Source organism: Podarcis melisellensis (genome assembly GCF_964234715.1).
Source record: "Podarcis melisellensis genome assembly, chromosome: 6".
NCBI classification, from domain to species: domain Eukaryota; kingdom Metazoa; phylum Chordata; class Lepidosauria; order Squamata; family Lacertidae; genus Podarcis; species Podarcis melisellensis.
The window spans coordinates 697,403-723,442 of NC_138538.1; the positions used below are offsets into that span (position 1 = coordinate 697,403).

The 26,040-nt window shown below is 55.3% G+C and overlaps 1 protein-coding gene across 3 annotated transcripts; it reads left to right on the forward strand.

The window, feature by feature from the left end:
* Positions 1-4,448: 4,448 nt before the first annotated feature.
* Positions 4,449-26,040, forward strand: ZNF335 (zinc finger protein 335). Of its 3 annotated transcripts, none has more exons than XM_081916642.1 (29): positions 4,449-4,575; positions 6,810-6,908; positions 7,266-7,480; positions 7,847-8,120; positions 8,292-8,369; positions 8,690-8,956; positions 10,099-10,239; positions 10,328-10,483; positions 11,913-12,162; positions 12,289-12,466; positions 13,566-13,678; positions 14,646-14,664; positions 14,978-15,094; positions 15,938-16,014; positions 16,142-16,302; positions 17,210-17,442; positions 17,537-17,633; positions 19,229-19,326; positions 19,424-19,650; positions 21,193-21,301; positions 21,411-21,776; positions 22,605-22,747; positions 22,870-23,012; positions 23,780-23,883; positions 24,029-24,109; positions 24,663-24,746; positions 24,877-24,942; positions 25,085-25,166; positions 25,556-26,040. In XM_081916642.1, exons 3-29 carry the CDS (start codon positions 7,274-7,276, stop codon positions 25,672-25,674), a joined length of 3,990 nt encoding a protein of 1,329 aa, XP_081772768.1. In that variant the 5' UTR covers positions 4,449-4,575; positions 6,810-6,908; positions 7,266-7,273; the 3' UTR covers positions 25,675-26,040. The 3 variants fall into 3 exon arrangements, with proteins under 3 accessions (XP_081772768.1, XP_081772769.1, XP_081772770.1); XM_081916643.1 differs by having other exon boundaries at positions 17,540-17,633; XM_081916644.1 differs by having other exon boundaries at positions 11,913-12,147.

Consider the following 26,040-nt stretch of genomic DNA (forward strand, 5'->3'; position numbering starts at 1 on the left):
GAAGAGCAAGTTAAAGTTGTAATGGCGAGATGGGCACAAGATCTTGGATGTAGTATCTATATGGAACAATGGGAAAGATTATGGAAGAAGGATATAAAATTCACGGTGTGCTATAATTTTAGGGAGAATGCAAGTTGTACATAATTAAATAAATGTGAAAGAAGAGTGGGACAGGGGTGGCTCCCCTCCCCATGTGATGCTGCGGGTGGGGCTGGCAGGCACCGTCCCACTAGTCCCACTCTACCTCTGGGTGTCTCATCTTCTCGTGGTATCAAACCTCTGAGAAGGGCCCCAGAAAGCCCTGAGACAGAAATATTCCAAGAGTTCAAGGCACCTGGGGCAGAAGCGTTCAAGGGTCCGGGCGATCTCTGCATGGCTGAGGGTGGAGGAGCAAAGGCCACAGGAAGCAGAGAGGACAGGCTGGCATAGAAGGCTTCAAAAAGGAGGAGTTTGTGGTGGACCTGAGAGCAAACAGAAAGCCAGCACACAGGTTTAAACTGGGGTGCGTGTCACATGGCCTGAAAGGCAAGAGAGGTGAATGATTTGAGCACCAAACCATTCTGTGCACTGGGCAGAGGTGAAGCAACCGAAAGCCAGAGAGGAGGATTGATGGGGGAGCCTGGGCCATTGGAAGGCTCACCCCAATTCAAAGGCTTTGTCTGCCCTTTGGGGACATCACCCTGCAAGCGAGGCTCTGGATAGCGTCCCTGGAGCTGCCTGGTGTGCTGTCTGGACCCCTGGCAAAAGAGCAGGGGGTTACATGACCCACTGGAACACTGCTGCAGCACCCACCCCGCTAGTCCTCTTGGCCCAGACTCCCTCCAGCCCCACTGAGACAGACTGTGTCAATACTAAATCACTTAGCAGAGCCAAAAACCAAATTGTTGGCTCCCTAATCAGAGTGTGAAAGAAGAACCCAAGCGGTGGAAGGCAGAGCAGAGCAACCGGGAGATGGAAAGAGGCAGATGAGGAGGGAGGGTGAGAAACAGAGAGCTGCTCTGGCATTAGCCAAGAGCTCATTTTTAGACAGAGAGGAAAATGTGTCCGGATCTGGGCATTACTGCAGAGCTACCCCCACTGCCCGCGGGACAGCAAGCTCAATACAAGGAAAGCAGCACCCTTCTCAGCAGGACAAGACTGGTCCCAGATTTCCAGACACAATAAATGGACATATTCACTTCAGACAGCTCAATCACCAATCAAACTAGGTTTATAAAATTATTCATGGCATTGAGAAAAAGTCTTCTCCCTCTCTCCTAACACATGAAGCTGAATGTTAGAAGATTTGGGAGAGATAAAAGGAAAGACTACAATGCAAAGCACAGAAATTAAACTATGGAACTCAGTCTGAAAGGAGGCAGTAATGGCCACCAACCTAAATGGCAAGGCTTCCGAACAACAGGAGGGGAGAGTTGCTCTTGTGCTCAAATCCTGCTTGTAGGTTTTCCAGTGGGGCACTTGGGCTGGCCACTGTGGGAACACGATGCGGGTCTAGATGGGCCATTGGCCTAATCCAGCAGGCTCCTGTGTTCTTAGGTATCAACTGTTATACAACTAAAAAGAGAGCAAAGAGGAAACGAGCGGGAACTCCTTTAGCAGTATTAAATGTTAATTAGAGTATGCCCATTACTTTCAACAGGTCTCCTCTGAGCAATACTGTTTGGTATTACTCTGAGTCCTAGCACTTGGGAGTTTGCAGAGCAAGCCTTCAGCTGAACCCCAAAGGAACTGTGCACAAAGGTCTGCATTTTGAGACGACTGTTGGTTTTCATTCTCGGGTCACACAGTAGATAAACAGAATCCCCCTTCCCAAAATGAGGTCTTACCTCTGGCCATGCCAAGCCGCCAAGAGCCTCTCCGGGATGTGGCTGCAATTGTTCCATCCACTCTTTTTGAGACACTGAACCTCTGGGAACTATGCAGAACACCGTAAGGTCCAAACATTTGTCACTTTCCAAGCATGCCGGTCTGACAGCATCTCTCCCATTTTATGGAAGCAAGAGTTAGTTACAAACACTTCAGCTCTTCTGCAGGGGTTTTGTGGAGGGACCCTCTTCTCACTTCTCTCAGAAAGCACCCAAGGGGGCATCATGCAATATCTCCCTGTCAGAAGTGCATTACGTAACCCTTAGGTGTCCAAACTACTGAAGACACACAAAATTTCCAGCACATGACAAGCCTCTGGAGCTCTCACGAGACAGGGAAGAGGCGAGTCTAAAACAGAGACCCTGGCAGAAATGGGGGTGGGGGCAGCAGAGACCCAAACTGAACACTCTAGACCAGGCATGTCCAACAGGTAGATCGTGGGGTGTTCCTGGTAGATCTTTGGCCCCTCAGGGATCTCCCCCCCCCAACAACTTTGGTCCATCCAATGACAATGGGCAGACCACTGCCAGTTTTTTTTATACTGTGAGTAGATCGCAGTCTATTGGGAGTTGGACGTCCCTGCTCTAGACCTAACAGATCCGGTGAGATTCTGGCCTTTCCACTGTTTTGAAAAAAGGGTCCGCAGCTTGAGGGTGAGGGAGGGAGGGAGCAGGAGCCCAGCCAGGAAGTCCTGCAAGGTGTCACTGTTTTTGCTGCCTTCAACCCCAAATTACTGTACTTCTCCGTGTGTAAGATGGGGCTTTTTTTAATTAAGAAATTAGGTTAAAAATTGGGGGTCATCTTATACATGGGTAGTGCAGGGGGGGGGGGATGTGGGATTGGTTGGTGCTGCGAGCCAGAGATTGTCAGTGTGTTATTGGTGGCTGCTGCAAGGGCTGCTGTCGCTGTGGCAACTGGGCGGGCGACTGGCAGCAAGGGGACCGATGATCGGTGGTTTTTCCTACGTGCACTAGTGGCCGCGTAGGTCAGGCGGGTGATCGATTTTTGGCAATCCCCCCTAAAAAAAGCTCAACTACTCACTACTCTGGGCAATCTCCCCCTTTTTTCTTAATTCTGAGTCCCCCCCCCAAATAGGGGGCGTGTTATACACGAGGGTGTGTCACACACGGGAAAATACGGTATGTCAGCAGTAGTGGAGATTTTTAAATCTCTAGAAATGCTGCTGCTTTGCTGGGGTTCTTGAGACTGTTTTCTGGGGATCCTGACATACCTGAGGCTTTGGGGGGAGGGGTGACAGCGGCATGGATGCCTCAGAGCACAGCCAAAGAAGCCCCTGCTGCTCCCTGTTGCCCCAGGCCCAAATGCCCACAGCTGTCAACCGTCCCGTATTTGGCGGGAAACTCCCTTATCCCAGGGCTGTGTCCCACTGCTGTCCCAGATTGATGATGTCCCTTAAATTTCCCGGGTTTCAAAGGAAGCAGCTCCTCTCCCTCCCTGCCAGCCAGGGAGGAGGGAGGCTCCAACTGTGTTGATTGGCTGCCCGGCCCGGCCCCCTCCCACCATCCTCGGCCCCCGGGAGCCCCTCCCCGCCGGGACTGGCGGGAAGCTCGGACCCTTCCGCCGCTATCCTCCTTGCGGCCGCTGAAGTGAGCGTCTCTACCTGGGGCCTCCCCTCTGCCTGTTGCCACCGCTCCCGCTAGGCCGCCAAAGGACCCCCGGATGAGATGGGCAGCCTGGCATGGTCTATGAATTGCTGAGGAGCCTTGAGAGGAGAGCGAGGGCAACCATAGAGAAAGCAGTTCAGAGAGGAGGAGGAGGAGGAAGCGGAGGCGCGGGCAGGTGTTCCAAGGGCTAACCATAGAGGGGGAAAGCGGAGGAAGGACTGCAAGCGCTTCTCCCACAGATTTGTAGTGGCAGACTAGCATACATGGTCTGATCTGTGGGTTTACTTTGGGCGCTATTCCTCCCCCCCTCCCTCCCGCCCCGCCTGATGGAACTGAGAGCTGCAGACGGAGCACGAGAGAAAAGATAAGAGAACTGCAGCAGCATCTTCGAAGCTTGGACTTCGTTTTGCGCCCAAAGTGGCTGCTGCTGGTAGTCCTTTAATTGCAGTGTTTCTGGTGTCTTGAGCAGCAACCTCTGGAAACGAAGGGCTAAAAACCGGCGCTGCTCTCCCAAATTATCTGGTCCCTTCTAACTGGTTGACTAAAACCCCTTATTTTCGAGGCTGCTGGTCCCTTATTATCCAATCTGTCACGTGACGGCCATGATCCCAGTGCCTGAGGCTCCCCCCCCCCCCCCGTCAGGCGGCCCGGAGGGAGGGAGGGAGGGAGGGAGGAGGCCGGAGCCTCTCTTCCGCCCCGGCACGTGACGCCCAGCGATCATGTGACACGCTCCGCACGCCCTTCCCTTCACCTCGCGCACTTACGTAACTGACGCCCTCGAAGCCTTCCGCGGAGAAAAAGTAGTTCCCCGCGGGCCGCCAGATTTCTCCGAGGAAACGGCCGGCTTGACGCTTCCCCCGACGAGTGAGCAACCAGGCTCCGGGGAACAGAAGCCGGAGCAGCGCCGCCGCCGCCCGCCCAGCGCCGCCGCCGCGCCCTCGGAAGTAGTCCCGGCGCCGGCGGGGTCCGGCGGAAGAATCCCTCCGCCGGGCGAGGGAAGCGGCGATGGCGGCCTGGCGGGTGCCGGGCCGGAGGGAGCGGGCGGCTGAGGGGCCGCGGGGGCGTCTGCGAGAGGCCCCCGGCGGTAAGGAGGCTGCGGCGGCGCGGAGGGTCCCCGCGCGCTTGGGTGGGTCTCAGAGCGGCGGGCGAGGGAGGGGGCCTGGCGCAAGATGGCGGCGGGCGGGGGCTCAGGCAGCGCCGAGGGCAGCCCGCCTCGGACAAGGCCCCGCGGGAGGGAAGGCAGAGCGCGGCAGCCGAGCCCCCCCCCCGCACGCACGTCACGCCAGGGCGCTGGGCCAATAGGAAGAGGGGAGGCGGGGAGAGGGAGGCGGGGGCGCCCTGGCCTCTCCAGGTGCATTGTGGGAGAATCTCTCCATCCCTCCATCCCTGCCCATGGGCGACCCGGGAGCCGGGCCCATCCGCTTGCAGGCCCCGAGCCCTCCCGCTCCCAGGCTCGGCTGCCTCCTCTGGAATCCTAGGGCTGCAAGGGACCTCCAGGGTCATCTAGTCCAACCCCCTGGGATGCAGGAATCGCAGCAAAATCGGAATACCAGAGCAAAAGAGCAGCCAGTTGCCTTGGTCTTGATTGAAGACTGTCGTGACAGGACTCCCACCTGCCACCAGGTGGAACAAGATGGAAGCCCCAAACAAAAGAGCCCCCAAACTTTTATGAGCTGCCAATCCCCATGTTACACCCCCCAAAAACTACATCATGGTTACATCATGAAAGGGGAGGTCTGGTGGCAGAAATCTGAGCATCCTGGACCCTGCCCCATGGTTCCCCTTGCCCTCCACCAAACACCCATCAAGTGGAACAAAAGAGACATTTACATTTCCCTGTTTCCCAGCCAAGTTCATCCCACCCTTTTGTCTTCATCTGGGTTTGTTATTTCTGGAATGGCAGCCTGTGTGGCACTCAGGTATCAGGATGCCAGGGATTATCACTCAGGCAGAGGGGCTGCTGAACAGCTGAGCTCACAGGTCTATAATAATTTCTGAAGTTTTCCCAGTGAGCCAGTACATAGATACATTTATCATTTGGTATTGTGCAGCAGAGGCCCTTTGAACAGATAGGACGAAACTGTGATGAAGTGTTTTGTGGAGACAAGTCACAAAAGTGATTGTGCTGATTTTGGTAGTGGACTGCATGTGCAACCCCCCCCCCCCAAACTATACATAAATTCCTGCAACACATCCCACCTCCTGCTCAGGGCAAAAACCCTTCTCTGCCACAGCCCCCTTCACCCTTGCTCTGCTCCAACCTCAAAGGTGGCCCTGCACAACTTTGGTCTTTGCAGCCCGCAATTCAGGGAGCCCTGCAAGGAGCGCTCTCGGACGCCTGCTTTGCCTGGCTTCCTTTCCCACGGGGTGAATTCTGGGTTGCAAACACCGAAGTTGTTCAGGGCAGCCTCCCAGATCCTAATCTGATACTCTAACCACAATACCACACACACACCAATATGAGCAACTTAAGCACTCAGCAATAGGAGCACCGCTTTTCTTTCTGCTTAGATCAAACTGTACTCCGGCATTTCTGGACAAGCAATACTCCTTCCAGCAGCTTGTTCAGTTTTCCATTAAATTTTCGTGGTTAAACTGCTGGGCGGGCTGGGGGACGATAAGCAAACCAAGGCACAGGGTCACCTGGATTGCACATCTAGTGCCTAGCAGGCTAAAGTTTTCCTGCCCAAAGGGACATGTAGGGTGACAAGCAGACTCTGGAGGTGGCAAAGTAATGAGATTGTCATTCGAACATTAGTTACTTTTCTGTTGCCAGTATATCTCATTAGAGATTAGGGGATACACTAGTTGCTTACTGCTTTCATCTTTGGTTCCCTGATGGTACAAAGAACCTGGAATTTGGTGCACATCTTGTGTCTTTGAAGCCATCCAGGTTCAGAGATAAGCCCGATTGCATGAAGCTGTGTTGTGGAAGACAGGGAGAGCCTTGCAGCTGGATCAATCTATCCCAGAATTTTGCTTTTAAAGTGGCAGCCAGGTGGCCCAGGGAGAAACCCCTCAAGCACGATGTAAGCTCAGCAGCCCCCTCTTATGCCTCAGAATGTCAGAAGAGGCCATCTCGTCCAGCATCCTCTTCATGGCCAGGAAGATGCCTCTTCTGGGAGGCCCCACGGGCAGGATCTCTCCCTGCACTTTGGATTCCCAGCAGCTGGGATTTAGCGTCATAGGACCTCTGATCCCGGGTCCCTCTGATCCAGCCATCATGACTAGTAGCCCTTGGTAGCCTTATAAGTTTCTTTAAGTCCTCTTCTAAAAGCCTTATGTTTACTGTCTCCTCTCTTCTCTCTCCTTGCCTAGTCTGAGGTGCCCTAGATGTTGGTCGCTTTCTGGCCTCACTCAAGCACAGTTAGAGGAACTGTATCTGGCTCAGGCTGTAGCTGGGATATCCCCATCCAGGTAGGTGCCAGAAATATGTACCATGCAACGGACAGGCAAGATAGTTCCTGGGGCTGTCATGAGGGGGGCAAGATGCGACACCAAAGAGTGGTGAACTGGCCTGGGTTTGCAAGAGAGATTCAGAAATATGACTGGGAAAGAGCTGGCATGGATTGGCATTGATTCCATTCCTGATTTTTTGGGGGGGTGGGGGGGTGGGGAGGTGCTGTTGCATGAACACTCCTCCTTTGCAGTCAGAAGCTTCTGTTTCTCCTTCCCCCTTTCACTGATGGGCAGTGTCAAGTGCCACATCCCAGTAGGGGGCGACTGAAGACAGGGGTTTCTTCCCACCATGACACACACGCTCTGCTTTTCCAGACTTGGCCATGGAAGCAGAAAATGAAGTGGAGAGCAGCAGCGATGCTGCCCCTCGGCTGGGGCAGCAAGAGGAGCCCTCCGAGAGCGGCCTGGGCATGGAGACCTCAGAGACCATGTCTGCAGACAGCAGCGATGCTGCCTCGGTGCCCGTCACCCTCTCGGAGGCAGATGAATCCGGGGTCGGCCAGAGCTCGGACAGTGGAGGGATCTCTCTGGTACGGACCAAGTCTCTTTTGCCTCTTTGGGGCCAGGCTTTCTGCCAGGGTGGGGGACACAGCAGGCCAGGCCCATTCCGCAAGATAGCAAGTCTGACCTGGTGGAAGAATGAGAGGCTAGTAGGAAGTCTCCTCTTGCCTTTCCTCATGGTATGATGGACTTGCCTTTATTTATTTGTGTAGAGTTGGAAAGAGACCCTTAGGGTCATCTAGTCCAACCCCCTTGCAGTGCAGGAATTGCAACTAAAGATGGCCACTTAAATTGTTCTTCAAATCCTCCTATGAAGGAGCATCCACCACATTCCTCTCTCTGCCACCTCTGAGTTGAGTTCCAGCCTCTGTTTCTTCCCCCTCTCTGCCTCGCAGGCCGAAGTACCGGAGAGCAGTTCCAGCACGGACACCTTGCCCAGGGCCTACCTGCCGGACTCCTCCTCCATTGCGCAGTCCACCCTGGTGTCCAGCGTCTCCACCGTCAGCCAGTCCGTCCTGGTCTCCCAGTCTCCCCAGGGCCTCGTTCACTCCAGCGTCCTCGCGGAAGGAGCTCCCGTCGTCTCCAACTCCACGGCCTCCACCTCCTCGGATCTGAGTGCCGCCATTGACAAGATCATAGAGTCCACCATTGGGCCAGACATCATTCAGCGTGAGCAGGCAGAGGGCTGTGGGCGGGGAGTCCGTGGTGGGAGGGTTCAGAGGGAGTCGGGGGAAGCAAACGGACTCTGGAAGTCGCTTCTCACAGCCGTTCTTAGGAGGCACCCCCAAATGTGCCATTTGTGCAGGAGCTGACGCTGGTTCTCTTTATTCCCTGGTTCAGGGTGCATTGCTGTGACAAGCGAGGAGGATGGTGGGGCCCAAACCACCCAGTACCTCATCCTGCAGGGACCAGATGATGGTAAGGAAAGGGTCTTACGCATCCATTTCTTTGCCTTCCTCTCCCACCCTTTTCTCCAAGGAGCTCAAGGTGGCGTACGCGATTCTCCCTCTCCTTGTGTGACCCCCACAACAACCCTGTGAGGTTGGCCGAGGGGGGGATTCAAACCCTCTCCCAGGTCCTAGCCCGACACTCTTAACCGCTACACCTCACTGGCTCCAGCCTTGCTTCCTTCCTCTCCGGCCGGGAGCTGTGGTGGCCTGAGGGCTCCCTCCTGGCCAGCCTGGAGAGGAGGGAGCTCTCCCTTGACCTGGCGCCTGCACTCCCTCCCTCTGCCGCAGGGGCCCCCGTGATATCCCACATGGCCAGCTCTGCCCTGGCCCGCGGCTTGGCCGGCGAAGCCCTTGCGGACGGCCCCACCTCGACCTGCGTGGAGCACCCCGGGGCCCTGGAGCCGCTGGAGCAGCCGGAGGAGCCCGACCTGGAGAGCCTGGAGGAACTGATGGAGGTGGTCGTGGTGCAGCAGTTCAAATGCAAGATGTGTCAGCACAAGAGCGCCTCAAAGAGGGTCCTCATCCAGCACATGAGGGAGCGCCACTTCCAGCCAGGTGCGTCGGGCTCGGCCGGGGCTCGTCAAGCTCCAGGGGCGGAGTGGAGTTTTGGAGCGGTTCGTAGACTCAGAGAGTTGGAAGGGACCCCGAGGGCAAGGCAGGAGTGGTGCACGAGGGCATGGAGTCGGCTCTTGCGCAGGCTTGCCAAGAGAACTCTGGCTCTGCACCACAAATCTATCAGCTTCTCTAGTTTGTGTGCAGTCAAGTTTTGGGAGCCGGGGGGGAGGTTAGCAATAGGAGAGGGAGGGGAGGTTCTGTGGCACAAACAGGGCAGTAAAAGAACATAAGAAGAGCCTGCCTGGATCAGGCCAATGGCCCATCTAGTCCAGCGTCCCGTTTTCACAGTGGCCAAACAGATGCCTCCTTTGGAAACCCACAAGCAGGATTTGAGCACAGGAGTGTAACTATCCCTGCTGTGCTTTCCAGCAACTGGCATTCAGAAGCGCCGCTGCCTCCCACCCTGGAGACAGAGCAGAGCCAGCCTGGATGGAGCCCTCAGTAGCCCTCCTTCTCCTCCATGAATTTGTCTAATCCTCTTTTAAGGTGCTGGTTTTGACCTTTAAAGCCCTTAAGGTCCACAAATGACAACACTTTGGAGGTCCCAAGTTGCAAGGTGGTTAGACTGGTCTCAACTAGGGCCAGGGACTTTTCAGTACTGGCCCCAACTTGGTGGAACACTCTGTCCCAAGAGACCGGGGCCTTGCGGGACTTGACATCTTTCCGCAGGGCCTGCAGGACAGGTGTTCCACCTGGCCTTTGGTTTGGACTCAGTCTGACCCTTATGTTGCCCTCCCCTTATGGTTTCGATCTATTGGCTACTTTTGAAATGAGGCTGCATTTTAAATTGCATTTTAACCTGTATTTTAAATTGCCCCCCCTCATTATGTTTTTACTGTAATTTTTACTGTTGTCAGCCGCCCTCATTTTCATCCATCCAGAGTCTTCCAATGTTCAGTACTATTGAGCATCCACAAGGTCCAGCATCATGAGAGAGGGAGAAAAGACCTTTCTCTCTCCAATTTCTCCAGGCCAGGGATCCTTTCCTAAACTCTGCTGCTTGCAAGTCAAGCTGCTGTACGATGGGAGAGATGGGAGGGGCACAATATATGGACTGAATTGTGCTGTTTCCTCCCCTCTAGCGTCAGCCCCTGGTGTGAAGAAAGGGCGCCCCCGGAAGGGGGCTCCTGTGCCCAAGGCCCCAGAGAAGAGGAAGGCAGAAGAAGCAGAGGAGGAGGAGGAGGACGACATTGTGGACGCAGGGGCTATCGATGACCCTGAAGGTATTTCTCACGCAAACCCCCAGCTGCAGCCCCTCACCTGGCTCCCCCGCCCCGCTCACCTGGGCCTGCCTTTGCCACTCTTCCACAGGGGACAGCGATTACAACCCAGCGGAGGACGAGCCCCGAGGGCGCCTGCCCAAGACCAGCAGCCGCCCTGTGCCCACGTCCAGCGAGGAGCGGCTGCGCCGGCGGCCGGGACGGCCCCGCAAGTTCCCTTGCCTGGAGGTGGTCCCTCAGCCAGAGGGTAAGCAGCGGTGGCGGAGCAGGGAGAGGGTGTAGAAATGCACACAGAGGTGCGCTCCGAGGGGCAAGGTCAGGCCCACCTGCACGGCATGGCGGATTCTCCATTTTCCAAGTCATTGCCAGATTTAGGGCCAAAGTGAAACACTTCCAGTTGCTGGCTGCATATCAGAAACAGAGGTTTTCAGCGCTGACTTCCCTCCTTCCTTCTTCTGGTTTTTTATATCAGATATAATTTTATCGCTTAGGAGCAAGTATAAATGTAAGATGCAACACATTATGTGTATGTGGAGTATGTAACTGGAAAACTAATAAAGATTATTTGGAGGGGAAAAGAAAGAAAGACACTGAGGTTTTCAGATTCTCCAGGGGATGCTTTGGCGCCCCGTTGGAGTTCGGTGGGACTACTCACAAGCAAATAGGCGTTCTTGCAGTAGGGCAGTTTCTTCTACTCAGCTGCTGGTAGGAGGTTGGCAGGGCTTGCTGCCTTTGAGGGAGCCTCGCTCAGATCCCCCTCTGCCCGCTGTGGGTCGAGTCGCGAGGGGAGCAAGGCAGTGGCACCAAGCAAAGACATGGAGGGGGTCCCCTGGAGCATCAGAGAACAAGTTTCCTCCATCTCCCTGTCAGTTTGCATTTCTTGGTGCAGAAAGTATTGATCTCATGTGTAGAGATCTTTCCTATTCCAATTAGTTCAAGAAGCTTCTGGAAGCTTTTCTTTGTGAAAGAAACAAGCAGAAGGTTCCTGATGTTTGGGTTATTCCTTCGGAGAAGCTGAGAACAGCTGGCTTAAACTGGTTCTCTTTTCTCTTCTGTCAAGGTCATGCTGACTATCATAATAAGGCCAGAAGGAGCTTGGGCTTCACTTTTTCTTTCTATCTCTTTTCTTTCTGGTGTCCTGTTCTGTACAGCATGTAGCATTAAAGTTTAGACTTATAAGTTATTGTAAGCTTAAGTTAAGTCTGCTGCAACTGGATTTCTTATGCACGGGGCCAATCCTGAATGTGTTGGATTTCTAAACATTGTGCTCATTTGCCTTCAGTAGCAGTAAAGCTCTGCTGGATGAAATATTCACTCCCTCTGGTCTATTTTTGGGGAATCCTGCAACGTGTTTAGGTTTTTCCTCTGCCAACTATACATTGGAGTTCTGCTCTGGATCAATAGGAGCAGAATTGAATGACACTCCCGTGGGATAGCCCTTCACATATTTGAAGATGGCTCCTTTGACACCTGTCCGTCTTCTCTTCTCCAGGCTAAACTGATTTCTTCATGCTAAATAGTTCTCAGCTTGTTTTTTCATGCTCTGTTTTCCTCCCCCTTCCCCCAATTCGCACAGTGCTGTTCCTGGATTGGCTTTGCACTTGCTGTGGCTTCAGGCCACCCCTCCCCCTTCCTTCCCCCCCCAACTAAGCTGGCTGGCTGTTTCCCTTGGGCAGGTGGCGACGCAGAGCCTGTGGTCTCATCCCAGGGCCTCCCCCAGGGTGACCCCCAAGGCCCCGAGGCGGCCAGCTCCTCGGACCAAGTGCCCGTTGGGGGCGAAAGCCACAGGGAGCAGGCCGTGAGCCAGTCTGACTCCGAAAACAGGGACCCTTCCTCCCGCGAGAATCTGGAAGCGCTCCCCCGTCGGCGCGGCCGTCCCTCCCACCGCTTCCTGGGCAAGAAATACCGCAAGTACATCGGGCGAAGGTGATTGGTGGGGACGGCAGGTTGGGCTGGTTCCGTGTGCCCCCTTGGGGCTCCCTGCAAGAGACCCTGGGGCCTCCGTGGGGCTGGGCTCTCTGCGCTGAGCGCCCCTGTGATGTCACGCCGCAGGTATTGCTACAAGTCGGCCAAGCCCTTGATGCGTCCCTACCTGTGCCGGATCTGCGGCTCCCGCTTCCTGACGCCCGAGGACCTGCGCTTCCACGTGAACTCGCACGAGGCCGGAGACCCCCAGCTCTTCCGCTGCCTGCAGTGCAGCTACCGCTCTCGGCGCTGGTCGTCCCTCAAGGTGAGCTGCTGGCCGCCTCCCTTCTCCCGTCTCCTCCGAGCAGGTGGGAGGAAGACAAATAAATGGAGAGCAGGGGACGTTTATGTATTCATTTTCTTTTAATCACCTGCCTGTAAATAATAATAATAATAATAATAATAATAATAATAATAATAATAATAATAATTTTTATTTATACCCTGCCCTCCCTGGCCAGAGCTGGGCTCAGGGCGGCTAACACCAGTAAAATTACAGTAAAATCATAATGGGGGGGGGACCCCATTTAAAATACAGGTTAAAATGCAGCCTCATTTTAAAAGTAGCCCATAGATCAAAACCATAAGGGAAGGGAAAACATAAGGGTCAGACTGATTCCATACCAAAGGCCAGGCGGAACAGCTCTGTCTTGCAGGCCCTGCGGAAAGACGTCAAGTCCCACAGGGCCCTAGTCTCTTGTAACAGAGCGTTCCACCAAGTCAGAGTCAGTGCTGAAAAGGCCCTGGCCCTAGTTGAGACCATTCTAACCACCTTGCGACCTGGGACCTCCAAGGTGTTGTCATTAAGGTCCTCCGCGGGGCTTACCAGGAGAGGCGGTCCCGTAGGTACATGGGTCCTAGGCTGCACAGGGCTTTAAAGGTCAAAACCAGCACCTTAAACCTGACCCTGTACTCCACCGGGAGCTAGTGCAGTTGGTAAAGCACTGTGTAATTTTCTGATCACTTCTGTCAAGCGAGCGTTAAGTTGCAGGTCCGCTGCATAGAAAAGATCTATTAAAACGTACGAACAACCAATTTGTACAATCAAAACATCACAGCGCGATGCCTTTCTTTGAAAGCAATCTGTTCCCCAAAGCCTGTTGGAACAAGAAAGCCTCTGTCTGCCGGTGGGAGGACAGCAAGGACAGAGTTCTCTAGGCGGGGAGTTCCAAAGTTGCTTGCCATCAGCCAGCGCTGAGGAGGCCATCTCCTGCATCCCCCACAGACCTGCCTGAGAGGGAATTGGGACGGAGAGAGGGGCCTGTGGGAATTTGCTCCAGTGAGCAGGTGGAGAGAGGCCAAGGAGCCAGAACCAGCCCAGGTCTATTTTTTAATAACTTACAGCCTCGTCCTTCCCCCTGCAGGAGCACATGTTCAACCACGTGGGGAGCAAGCCCTACAAGTGTGAGGAGTGCGACTACACCAGCGTCTACAGGAAGGACGTCATCCGCCACTCGGCCGTCCACAACCGCGACAAGTAGGTGTCCTCAGGGGCCCCGGCAGACCCAGACGGGCAGCAGAGGGGTGGCAGTGGGCCTCCCCTCCCATGTCCAGGTCACGGGGTGGGTGGCTGCTTGACAGTGATTCTTCGGCTGACATTCCTGCATTGCAGGGCGTTGGGCTAGATGTCCTCTGGGGGTCCCTTCCTACTCTACAATTTTGCGATTTCTCAGTGGCCTCACCTGCTTCTTCTTCCCTTCCTTCCTTTGTTTTTTTTTTTAAATATTAAGGATTTCAACACAATAATTTAACAAAAATACATCATCCACATTGTTTTCCCCCCTCCATCCCCCCCCCCAAATAGAACACCCCCGGACCTTCCTCAGCTCCTTTCTCTGGCTTCTCAACACATATTTCTGTCTGCATGTTACAAAATTGTAAAAATCCTCAAATTATCTATCTATATATTGCAGTAAAGAGTTTGTGAATGTTTATTCCAAACCTGCCAAAGAGTCCAATTCATTTTGTTGCTTCTTCAAATATTTCATAAAAGGTTCCCATTCATCTTTGAAATCAGAGTTATCCTTGTCACGTAGTTTGTGTGTCAATTTTGCCAGTTCCACATAGTCGCATCAGTTTTTCTTGCCACAGTTCTTTCGTCGGGGTTTCTTCGTTCTTCCATCCTTGTGCTATTAAGACTCTTGTTGCTATTAAGACTCTCGTTGTCGCATACATAAAAATGTTTTTAAATTTATTTGGTAGGTCTTTTCCCACAATCCCTAACAAGAAAGCCTCGGGCTTTTTCATAAATGTTGAATGGAACATTTTCTTTAACTCATTATATATCATATCCCAAAACTTTTAGTTTTACTGCAATCCCACCACATATGATAAAAAGTCCCTTCTTTTTCCTTGCGTTCCCAACATAGGTTTGAACCAGTTTTATCCATTTCCCCTCATTGTACTGGTGTTATGTACCATCTATCCTTTGTTTTTGTTTTTAGGAAGAAGCGAGCTGACCCGGTGAGTGTCCTCCTTCGCCTCCCCCTGACTCCTGCGTGGGAATCTTCCTTGGTTCCCCTAGGGGGCGCTCCTTGCTGTTCCTCATGGACAACCCTGCGAGGGAGGCTGCTTCTGCTTGGGAACCGAGAGGCTGTGACTTGGCAAAGCCACACACAGAGTCCAGAGCAGGACCAGGAGGGGAGCTTCAGCCCCAGAATCAGGGCCAGCTCTCTGGGCTGAGCATAGCCGGCTGCTCCTCGTGGGGTGGGGGGTGGGGTCTCTGTCTCACCTGAGTCAGGCAGTTCTGACCATCCCTTAACCTCTCCCTGGGCAGCCCCCCAAGCGCAGTTCCTTCCCCTGCCCTGTCTGCAGCCGCGTCTACCCCATGCAGAAGAGGCTCACGCAGCACATGAAGACGCACAGCACCGAGAAGCCCCACATGTGTGACAAGGTGGGTGTCAAAGCAGGGGGGGGCTCTTTGGCTGATGCATTGTGCCTGGGCATGGGGAGGGCAGGGAGCAAGGTCCGCAGCTGCCACCCTGCATCAGCGGCAGAGGAAGCTGCTCGGGCGCCTGGGGTGGCGCGCCCATAGGGGCAGGGAGCACCATGGGGCCTCTGAGGAGTCTGCCTGCCTCCTCCCACGCAGCCACCCTACAGCTGGGGGGGGGGAGGCAGCAGGGGGACCATTTGGGGCAGCACAGAGCCTGCGGGCGCCCAAACCACCGCGTCACTCCCAGGAGAGACGCATGGCTCAGGTGTGCTACAGGCCCCGCGCTGAGTGCCCCCTGGCATTTTGTCACCCCTCAGTGGTGACACCCGGGTTGGACCTCTTAGGATATAGTTCCATTCCACCTTTAGAACAGGCATGTGGAGTTGTTGTATATCACATGTCTGTTTACTTCCAGCACAGTCTGCTGGGAACGTCCGTTGTGTATTGCTTTTGCTATACTGCTGTTTGCTTGGACACAAAGGGAAGCAGACATGTTTTTCCTTTTTTCCTGATGCTGAATAAACGCCTGTAAATATGCTTGCATATGCCTCTGTCCACCACTTCCGTTGTGAAGAATTATTCACTCTGCCAGTTAGAGCGTGCTCCGTCTCTGAAGGCTTCCGAGGCTCAAGTCGGTGATAGATGCTGTTCTGAGAACCAGAGTTCGCCCGGCTGCCGGCCGGTGGCTGGAGCCAGCTGGGGGCTTGCCAATTGCCCCCGTCTCCCAGGACACATCCCAACAGAACCGCCCCCCCTTCCTCCGCCCCTGCCCTGCATGACCTGAGCCCTTCCTCTCTCCTGCAGTGCGGGAAGTCCTTCAAGAAGCGCTACACCTTCAAAATGCACTTGCTGACCCACATCCAGCCTGTGGCCAACCGCCGGTGAGCACCCCCTGCATGGCCCTTGCGGGGTGCGGGGAGGAATAATGGACAGCTGTGCACATAGGCCGCCCCCCCCCCCCCCGTTGGCCCACGATGACGGCCGTCTCCTCCTCCTCCTCCCGGGCAGGTTCAAGTGCGAGTTCTGCGACCACGTCTGCGAGGACAAGAAGCTGCTCCTCAAGCACCAGCTGCTGCACATCCAGGACAAGCCCTTCCGCTGCAGCCTCTGCCCTTACGCCACCCTCCGGGAGGACTTCCTCCTCTCCCACATGGCCGTCAAGCACACAGGTGATCAGCGCCGTCCCATCTCACGGATTACTTAGATTATAGAGCAAATAATTCAAGTACCGTAATTTTTGCTCTATAAGACTCATTTTTCCCCTCCTAAAAAGTAAGGGGAAATGTGTGTGCGTCTTATGGAGCGAATGCAGGCTGCGCAGCTATCCCAGAAGCCAGAACAGCAAGAGGGATCGCTGCTTTCACTGCGCAGCGATCCCTCTTGCTGTTCTGGCTTCTGAGATTCAGAATATTCTTTTTTCTTGTTTTCCTCCTCCAAAAACTGGGTGCATCTTGTGGTCTGGTGCGTCTTATAGAGTGAAAAATACAGTAAATGGCTAAACCAGAAGCAACAAGGCAATAACACAAAGACATTTAAAAGGCTACAGAATATGAATCAGCCCAAGGCCTGGCTGAGGAGGAACATTTTCACCTGTAATGAAGGCACCAGGCGAACCTCCCTGGGGAGAGCATCCCACAGACGAGGAGCCACTGCGGAAAAGGCCTCCCCCTGGACTTCACTTGGAGAAGGCACACAAAGAAGGGCAGAGGACCAGTCCCCCTCCCCCCCCCCGGCTGGCAGATGGCAGAGAGGACATTGCAGGAAGAGGGCTGGCGCTTGCTCTCCCCTCTTCCTGGGAGGTTTCTAAGCAGAGGTTGGACGGCCATCCTCCAGAGATCCTTTGGCTGAGATTCCTGCATTGCCGGGGGTGGGACTCGGGGGGCCTCTGCAATTCTGTGTTTAGGACTGTTCAACGGGTGTGAACAGTCCCACTGGGCTTTTTTGGAATCTTGCCTCCCGCAAAAAGGAAAAGGGGGGGCAGACTCTCTCCCCAATTGCCAAGCTGTCCCTCCCCTTGTCACCAGCCAGGCGGGCTCCGTCCTCACCCCGCTGCTGCTGCTGCTGTCTCCCCTGCAGGCGGGAAGCCCTTTGCCTGTGAGTTCTGCCACTTCACCACCAAGCACAAGAAGAACCTGCGCCTCCACATCCAGTGCCGCCATGCGGAGAACTTTGAGGAGTGGGTGCAGCGGCATCCGGAGGAGCCCCCCTGTCGTCGCCGCCCCTTCTTCACCCTCCAGCAGATCGAGGAGCTGAAGCAGCAGCACAGCCAGGGCCAGGCGGCCGCGGAGGCAGCACCCACCAGCTCCCCCGTGAGTGCCCGGGCATCGCCCCCCCCTCTCATTTCTGCAGCTGCCCCATCCTTCCCACCAGCTCTGAGCTGCCCTCACCGCTTTCTCCCTCCAGCAGGTCACCTACCAACCTGCCCAAACCCCGCCTGCTCCAGAGCCCCCCATCCTCACACAGGAGCCGCTGGAGGCAGCCACCATCATCTACGAGCCAGGTAGGGACGGGCCCATCGAGTGCAGCGTCCTCTTCTCACAGGGGCCAGCCGGGTGCCCCACTGAGAAACCCACAAGCAGCAGCCCTCTCCCCTCCTGTGGTTTCCAACAACTGGGATTCAGAAGCCGTTCTGCCTCTGCCTGGGAAGGCAGATCATTGCCATGGTGGCTAGTAGCCAACAGTGGCCCTCTTCTCCTCCTCCTCCTCTTTTAAAGCCATCTAAGTTGGTGGCCGTCACTGCCTCCTGTGGGAGGGAGTTCCACAGTCTAACACGGCACTGCATGAGGAAGGACTTTCCTTTTTCCTCCCACATTCGGCTTCACTGGATGTCCACAAGTTCCAGTGTCACCAGAGAAGGAGAGAAACCTTCCTCTATCCTCTCTTTCCAAGCCATGCAAGAATTTTATAAACTTCTGCCATGTTGGCATTCCTTACTTGCCATTCCCCAAAGCTAAAAGGTCCCAAATGCTGCAACGTTTCTTCATAGGAGAGTCAGATTTTATTGGTCAATCAAATACCAGTTACAGTGGTACCTCTGGATGCGAACAGGATCGGTTCCATAGCCCTGTTCACATCCTGAAAGGAACGTAAGACGTGACTCCGTCTGCGCGTTTGTGGGTCGTGTTTTGCCGCTTACGTGCATGTGCTTGACTCGGAAGTAACACTCAACCTGAAGTTTATTCATCCCGAGGTATGACCATACAGCCAAAAACAAACATACAAAACACAGGTCTCAAAAACATGCAGCACATCGGGGTCTCACTCCACACCCTTTTCTGAAGGCCTGTCCTGGAGCAGCAGGAGGGGAGGGGGAGAGGGGGCGCGGAAGGGACCCTGCAGAGCTTTGAGCAGGAGGTCTCCGATCTGAGTGTCGCCATTCTGCCAGCGTCAGAGGACCCAGCACCAAAAGAGCTTTTAAGGTCACTGCCTTCCTTGGGTGGAACTTGCAGGGTTTCAGCCAGCCTGCCTGCAACCGCATACAGTGGTACCTCGGTTTAAGAACAGTCCGGTTTAAGAACGATTTGGTTTACAAACTCCGCAAAACTGGAAATAGTTTCCCGGTTTGCAAACTTTACCTTGGTCTAAGAACAGAAGCCGAATGGTGGAAGGGCACTGGCGGCAGGAGCCTCGTTAGGAAAAGCATGCCTCGGTTTAAGAATGGTTTTGGTTTAAGAATGGACTTCCGGAATGGATTAAGTTCGTAAACCAAGGTACCACTGTACAGTCATACCTCGGGATGAATACGATTCAGGATAAGTATTTTCGGGTTGCGCTCTGCAGCGACCTGGAAGTAACGGAGTGCGTTACTTCTGGGTTTTGCTGCTTGCACACGCACAGACAGTCAAAATGACGTCAAGCGCATGCGAGGAAGCGGCGACACGCGCAGTCGTGTCTTACGTTCTGTACAAGATGCGAATGGGGCTTTGGAACAGATCCGGTTGGCATCCCAAGGTACCACTGTATTGTTGAAATTGCGCAAGTTGCAGTTGTACTGTACTCTCAAGCAAGCAAGCCCTCCCTCCCTCATGGCTGGTTAAGGGCGCAGAAATGTCGGGCGCAGGAGCCCAGCTGACCTCCCTCTTCCTCCCCCCGCAGACGTAGAAGGCTCTGCTGAGCTGGCCACACAGACGGCGCTGGACCTCTTGCTGAACATGAGCAGCCAGCGGGAACTGCCCGCCAGCAGCACCCTGGAGGTGAGGCCGGGGACACCTTTGCAAGCCCCAGCTCCCTGGTGGGCCCCTCCAGCCGTGCCATGCCATGACCCACAGCTGCTTTCTGCACCCCCTGCAGGTGGCCGTGGTGAAGGCCGACGGCTTCTCCAAGGCCTCCGAGCCCCAGGGGCAGCCGGAGGAAGAGGAGGAAGAGGCCCAGACCAAGGTGCTGACGCTGCACGTCACAGAGGAGGCCGCCCTGGAGGGCACCGAGATCCAGCAAGTCACGATCCCCTTCAGCAGCACCACCGAGTACAGCATCATCGCCCCAAGCGAGGAGGAGGAGGCCACCAGCACGCTCTACGGGTGAGAGCAGGCAGAAGGGAGACGATAGTGAGAGGCAGCGTGGTGCACTGCTTAGAGTGCCAGGCTAGGACCTGGGAGAGCAGGGTTTGAATCCCCACTCAGACACGAAGCTCACGTGCCATCTGGCAACCCAGCCAGATGGGCAGGGAATTAATAATAATAATAAAATAAAAATAATAAAATTATTATTATTATTAATATTGATTTTATTTATTACTTGGACCAGTCGCAGCCTCTCAGCCTCACCTACCTCACAGGGTGGTTGTGGAGATTAGATGAGGGAGCTTTCAGTTTCTTGCAAGGAAGATGAGAGATAAATATATTGGGGGAGGTAGAAGGTGGAGCTTGTACGGCCTTCTCAGACCAAGGCTCGCTCTGCATTCCTACGGCCCCTGTGGCTTCAGGGTTTTCTCTGGATCCACGTGATTAATAATAATAATAATAATAATTTATTATTTATAGCCCGCCCACCTGGTTTCCCCAGGCACTCTGGGCAGCTCCCAAAAGATTAAGAACAGAATAAAACATCACACGTTAAAAACTTCCCTTCAGATGTCTTTTCAAAATAGGATAGCTGTTTATTTCCTTGACATCTGATGGGAGGGCGTTCCATAGGGTGGGCGCCACCACCGAGAAGGCTCTCTGCCTGGTTCCCCGTAGCTTTGCTTCTCACAGTGAGGGAACCACCAGAAGGCCCTCAGCACTGGACCTCAGTGTCAGGGCAGAACAATGGGGGTGGAGACGCTCCTTCAGGTATACTGGACTGAGGCCGTTTAGGGCTTTGAATGTCAGCACCAACACTTTGAATTGTGCTCGGAAACATACTGGGAGCCAATGTAGGTCTTTCAGGACCGGTGTTATATGGTCTTGGCGGCCGCTCCCAGTCCCCAGTCTAGCTGCTGCATTCTGGATTAGTTGTAGTTTCTGAGTCGCTTTCAAAGGTAGCCCCACATATAGCACATTGCAGTAGTCCAAGCAGGAGATAACCAGAGCATGCACCACTCTGGTAAGACAGTCTGCGGGCAGGTAGGGTCTCATCCTGCATACCAGGTGGACCTGGTAGACAGCTGCCCTGGACACAGAATTGACCTGCGCCTCCATGGTCAGGTGGGAGTCCAAAATGACTCCCAGGCCGCACATCTGGTCCTTCAGGGGCACAGTTACCCCATTCAGGACCAGGGAGTCCCCCACACCTGCCTGCCCCATGTCCCCCAAAAACAGTACTTCTGTCTTGTCAGGATTCAACCTCAATCCAACCTCCAAAGGATGAAATTTGGGGTACCTGAAAGACCCCCCTCACTCCCCTGGACGCTCTCTTCTGCCTCTCTAAGGGCCTGCAGGGTCCGGAAAGTGGCCCACCTGGGCCAGCATCCTGTTCTGGCTGAGGCCAACCAGACACCCCCAATGGGAAACCCACAAGCAGGATCCGAGCGCAAGTAGCAGCCCTCTCCTCTCCTGGGGCCTCCATCAACTGGCCTTCCGAAGCATCGGCCATCGATAGGCCTCTGCTCCTCCATGAGTTTGTCTGATGTCTCTTGGCAGGGAGGGGGAGAGTCCCAGCGAAGTCGTCCAGGCGGTGGTCAGAAGCTGCACCCTGAAGGATGCCACAACTCCCAGCAGCACGCCAGAGAGCCAGCAGCACACCGTGGAGGTGAGGAGGAGGAAGAAGGGGCCTGTCTGTCGCCCAGGGAGGAGGGAGGCCAGCCCAGCCCCGGGTCCAGGAAGTGCCACTCTAACTAGCCTCCCTCCTGTCCCTGCAGATGAGTGGGGAGCGGCCAGAGGCCCAGTGCAGCGTCCCGTGGCCTCTGGTCCAGTGCCTGGCCTGGCCGGCCCACAAGGCCGTTTCGCTGGCCCCCGCCGATCAGGAACCGGCCCCCGGCAAGGGCAGGCCTCCCACCAGGCAGGGGGTGCCCAAGCAGGCCTCCGCCAACGACGCTTCCCCCAAGAAGCTGCTGGCAGCCCCGGCGGGCAAGATGCCCTCGGCCAAGAAGTTCTCCTGCAAGATCTGCATGGCGACCTTTGCGGGCCGAGCGGAGATGGAGAGCCACAAGCGTGCCCACGTCGGACCCAGCGCCTTCAAGTGCCCCGACTGCCCCTTCACGGCAGCTCTGTGGCCCGACGTCCGGGTAGGTGGAGGGGGGTCCCTTGCAAATGGAGGTGGAGGGGGCAGGCGGCTGGGAAGTGCCCACAGCGCTGCGGCCAGAGGAGAGAGGCCTGGCACAACTGCCGCTCTCCCCGGGTGGCAACGGGGAGGCAGAAGGGCAGGCTGCAGTTGGAGAGGCCCCTGGGCTCCCAAGCGGGGGGGGGCTTGGGGTGTCCCTGAGTCACCCCTCAGTGCCACCCCCCGCAAGAGAAGGTCTGAAGGTCCCCACTTTGCTCTGTGTGGGGTGCATTAGAAGATTTGGGGAGGGCTCTGATGGACTATGCAGAATTGGCGAAGTTGACACATAAACTGCGTGATAAGGACAACTGTGAATTTTAAGAAGAATGGGAACCATTTACGAAGTACTTAAAGAAACAACAAAATGAACTGGGCTCCTTGGCAGGGTTTGAATAAACACGCACAAACTTTTTATTGGTAACATATAGATAGATAAATTAAGGATCTTTACAATTTTATAATATGCAGAGAATAACATGTGCTGAAATACCGGAGAGAGGAGCTGAGGGAAGTCAGGGAGGGGGTGGGAGGGTGGGTTTTTCTTTTTTAGGGGGGAGGGGGAAATGGAGGGGAATGAGGATGATGTGTTTTTGGTAAATTGTTATGTTGAAATTCCTAATAAAAACTATTTCTTTAAAAAAAAAGATTTGGGGAGGGCTCTTTCCTGGGGGGAGAGTGGCTGGGCAAGTGACTCATCTGAACTGTGGGAGTTGATTTAGGGAGCTGCCCCAGGGGAGGGCGAGGAGAAGGGGCCCCCACGCCCTGACCTGGTTTCTCCCCCCTCCCAAACCAGAGCCACATGGAGCAGCATGCCAGCCTCCGGCCCCACAAGTGCCAGCACTGCAGCTTTGCCTCTAAGAACAAGAAGGACCTCCGGCGCCACACCCTGACGCACACCAACGAGAAGCCCTTCGCTTGCCACGTCTGCGGGCAGAGGTGGGCCAGGCCGCTGCTGCCAGCAGGGGGGGGGGCATTTCCCTTCACACAGCAGAGCCACCCTAGGGGAGCAGGGAGTCCAGCTCCCCACCTCAGTCTCTCCACTGTTCTCTCCTCCGCAGGTTCAACCGCAACGGGCACCTGAAATTCCACATGCAGAGGCTGCACAGCGCAGAAGGGGGGAAGCAGGCGCCTGAGCTGGCCCCCAGCGCCTCCCAGACCATCATCCTGAACAGCGACGACGAGGCCCTGGCCACGCTGCAGAGTGAGCAGAGCAGAGACTCCGCCTCCCTTCCTCTCCCTGCTGCCCATTGGCCACAGGGCGGGCAAAGGGCACGTCTCTGCTCCTCTCGAGAGTCCCAGATTGGGGGCCGGGGGGGCAGAAATGCAAAATGGCGCTGTGCACAGCTGAGACCACTAGTTCCCCGATTGGGGTTACCTAGAGGGGTGCTAAGAGGCAAGGGGCAGCGGGGGGGGGCACTGGAGGGGGCCCCTCCAAGCACATCCATCGCCTACATAGGATTGAGCAGGCCAGAGCCTTGATTGAAACACCTTCCCTGCTTTGTATTTAAAGTTTTACTGCTCTTTTCACTTTCAAGTCTATTTCCTTTGGTCACAAATGGACACGTTTACAGTTCTGAGTTTTCATAGGATGGCCCATAATAGGCAACAGCTATTGCTTTTCTAATAAATTAGTTAATGTACCCCTGTGGTAGGTGAGAGACTGCACCTGTTTGGCAAGCAGCTGTGTACGTGTTTCCTTCACTTTGCCGTTAGTCAGAATGTATACAAATATTTACCATGCAAGATTTTGGGGTTTTTTGCATTCCTTCGCACTCTTCTGAATAGGGCTTTCCAGGGGGCACCGGGAGTGAGTTTGTGGAATCAAGGGGACGGCGACCCCCAAAACATTTGGGGAACTTGCAGCCTCTTGCACGTGCGAGACCATTTCTGCCCCTGTGAAGACGGCAGCGGTATGCCTGCCAACCGCATTCACCAGAGTGCTCTCTCTCTCCCTCCCCCCCCCAACAGCGACCCTGCAGTCCGGCCAGGCTGTCCTGGCTCCGGAGAGGCTCCAGCAGGCCCTGGGGCAGGAGCGCATCCTCATGACGCAGGAGCAGAGCGTCCCTGGCCAGGTGAGGGGGACAAGCAGGCCAGAGTCCCGGGTCCCCTCCCTCCAGGCTTCTGCGGCCTGCATCTCCATCGCATGTGAATCTGGGCGTGGGGCGGCAGTGGTGGGTCTTGGGGCCCAGAGCTGAACCCCCTTGCGTCTCTTCTCAGGAGGATGCCGCCTACATCCAGGAGATCGTGACGACGGCAGACGGACAGATGGTGCAGCACCTGGTGACGGCAGAGAACCAGGTAGGGCAGTGGGGGGGGGGCGGAGCTGGCCTGGCAGAAACTCAGAATGCCTCAGGGCATTCTTCTTCACGCAGCGCACAGTTAAACTGTGGAACTCACTCTTGCAGGACGCAGGGACGGCCACTTTGAAAGAGGCTTTGATTAAATTCGCGAAGGAGAGGGCTCTCGATGGCCCTGTTCTGCCTCCACGGCCAGAGGCAGCAATGCCCGTTTCTGGGCACCCCAGGAGGAGAGAGGGCTCTTGGGCTCGCATCCTGCTTGCAGTCGAAACAAAATAAAAAAAATCCTTCCAGTAGCACCTTAGAGACCAACTCAGTTTCTTATTGTTATTCAGGTATCTGAAGAAGTGTGCATGCACACGAAAGCTCATACCAATAACAAACTGAGTTGGTCTCTAAGGTGCTACTGGAAGGAATTCAGCAGAGGTGCAGAGGCTTGTGGGATTTGGTCAGAAATCATGTCAATGACTCAAACCCAGTCAAAGCAATGCTTTCATTGCTTTCTCATAATTCCTCATAGCAATCCCACCTGACCCCCACACCTTCCTTTCCAGGTCCAGTACATCATCACCCAGGATGGCGTTCAGCACCTCCTGCCCCAGGAGTACGTGGTTCTGCCCGGGACGCATCACATCCAGGTGAGACCCAGGGCTGGAGGGGAAGACAAGGGGGCAGTTGCCTTCCTTCCTTCCTCTCCCTGCCCCCTGCTCACCAGGTCAACCCACCTTTCTCTATCCCACCCCCCGCCTCTCCGTCTCGCTTTTCCAGGTGCAGGACGGCCAGATCACCCACATCCAGTACGAACAAAGCGGTCAGTTCATGCAGGAGCCCCAGGTAGGAGAGAGGGGGCGTTTGGCAGGCCCTCTTCCCACTCCATGTGTTTTTAGCAGGAAGCTTATGGGGTGGGGCAAGGGAATGGGGCTGGGGCGATGCCTCCCAGGGCTGCTGCCCACCCTGCCCGCTTCTCCCTCCGCAGATCCAGTATGTCCCCGTGTCGCCAGGACAGCAGCTCCTCACGCAAGCTCAGCTGGAGGCCGCGGCCCATTCTGCAGTGACAGGTGAGTACGGGGAGGGGGGAAGGGGGCTGCACATCCTCCACCCGCGTCTCTCAAACGTGGCTCCCCTGCTGCTGTTAGACTACAACTCCCATCAACCCAGGCTAGCAGGACCAGGGTCAGGGACGATGGGAGTTGTGCTCCACATTATCCGGAAGGGGCCAGCTTCGTCCAATCAACTCATGGAGCAAGAATGCAAATGGAGCCTGTTTAGTTTGCACAAGTTGCAGAATTTGGGCTGGGAGGGGGCACATTCTGCCTCTTGCTCAGCTGCCCCCTCCTGCCCCTGGTTTAACTGACCCCCCAACGCAGCTTCTTCTTACCTGTTTCCCACCCATCCATCTCTCTCTCTCTCTCTCTCTCTCTCTCTCTCTCTCTCTCTCTCTCTCTAGCGGTGGCTGATGCCGCCATGGCCCAAGCGCAGGGCCCGTTCAGCACAGACTGCACAGCGGACCAGATCCACGAGCTCCAGCCGGGGGTCCACTATGACATCATCACGCTGGGAGACTAGCAAGGGGGAATCATCCTTCCCCGCCCCCCCCAAGCATGGACCTCTGCTTCCTCTTGGCTCTGCGGGGGATGAGAGGGGGCCTGGCTGCATTGGCAAACAGGATCAGCACCCTGTCTGGATTGTGCCTTCGCGCCACGACCAGGAGCGCTCAGTGTGCCCTTGCCTCTCGGAAGGAGCTGCTCCCTGGGGCCTGGCAGGCCCAGCTGTCCCCGCCTGCCTGCTGGCTGCCAGCGGCTGAACTTGAAGCTGTGGGTGCTTGACCCCCAACTGTGGGCCTGGGGGGGCGCCTTCCCCCATGGCGTGGGGTGTTGCTTTGCTGGCCTTGACGGCACCTCTCAATAAAGGCACAGGACTGCCTGGAAACGA

Bases quoted from the DNA above. Each gene is read 5' to 3' on its own strand.
- ZNF335 (XM_081916642.1), top strand. From the start codon at position 7,274: ATGGAAGCAGAAAATGAAGTGGAGAGCAGCAGCGATGCTGCCCCTCGG. The intron at 10,484-11,912 runs GTAAGCAGCGGT...TCCCTTGGGCAG, and splicing joins GGTGGTCCCTCAGCCAGAGG to GTGGCGACGCAGAGCCTGTG. The intron at 19,327-19,423 runs GTGAGGCCGGGG...CACCCCCTGCAG, and splicing joins CCGCCAGCAGCACCCTGGAG to GTGGCCGTGGTGAAGGCCGA.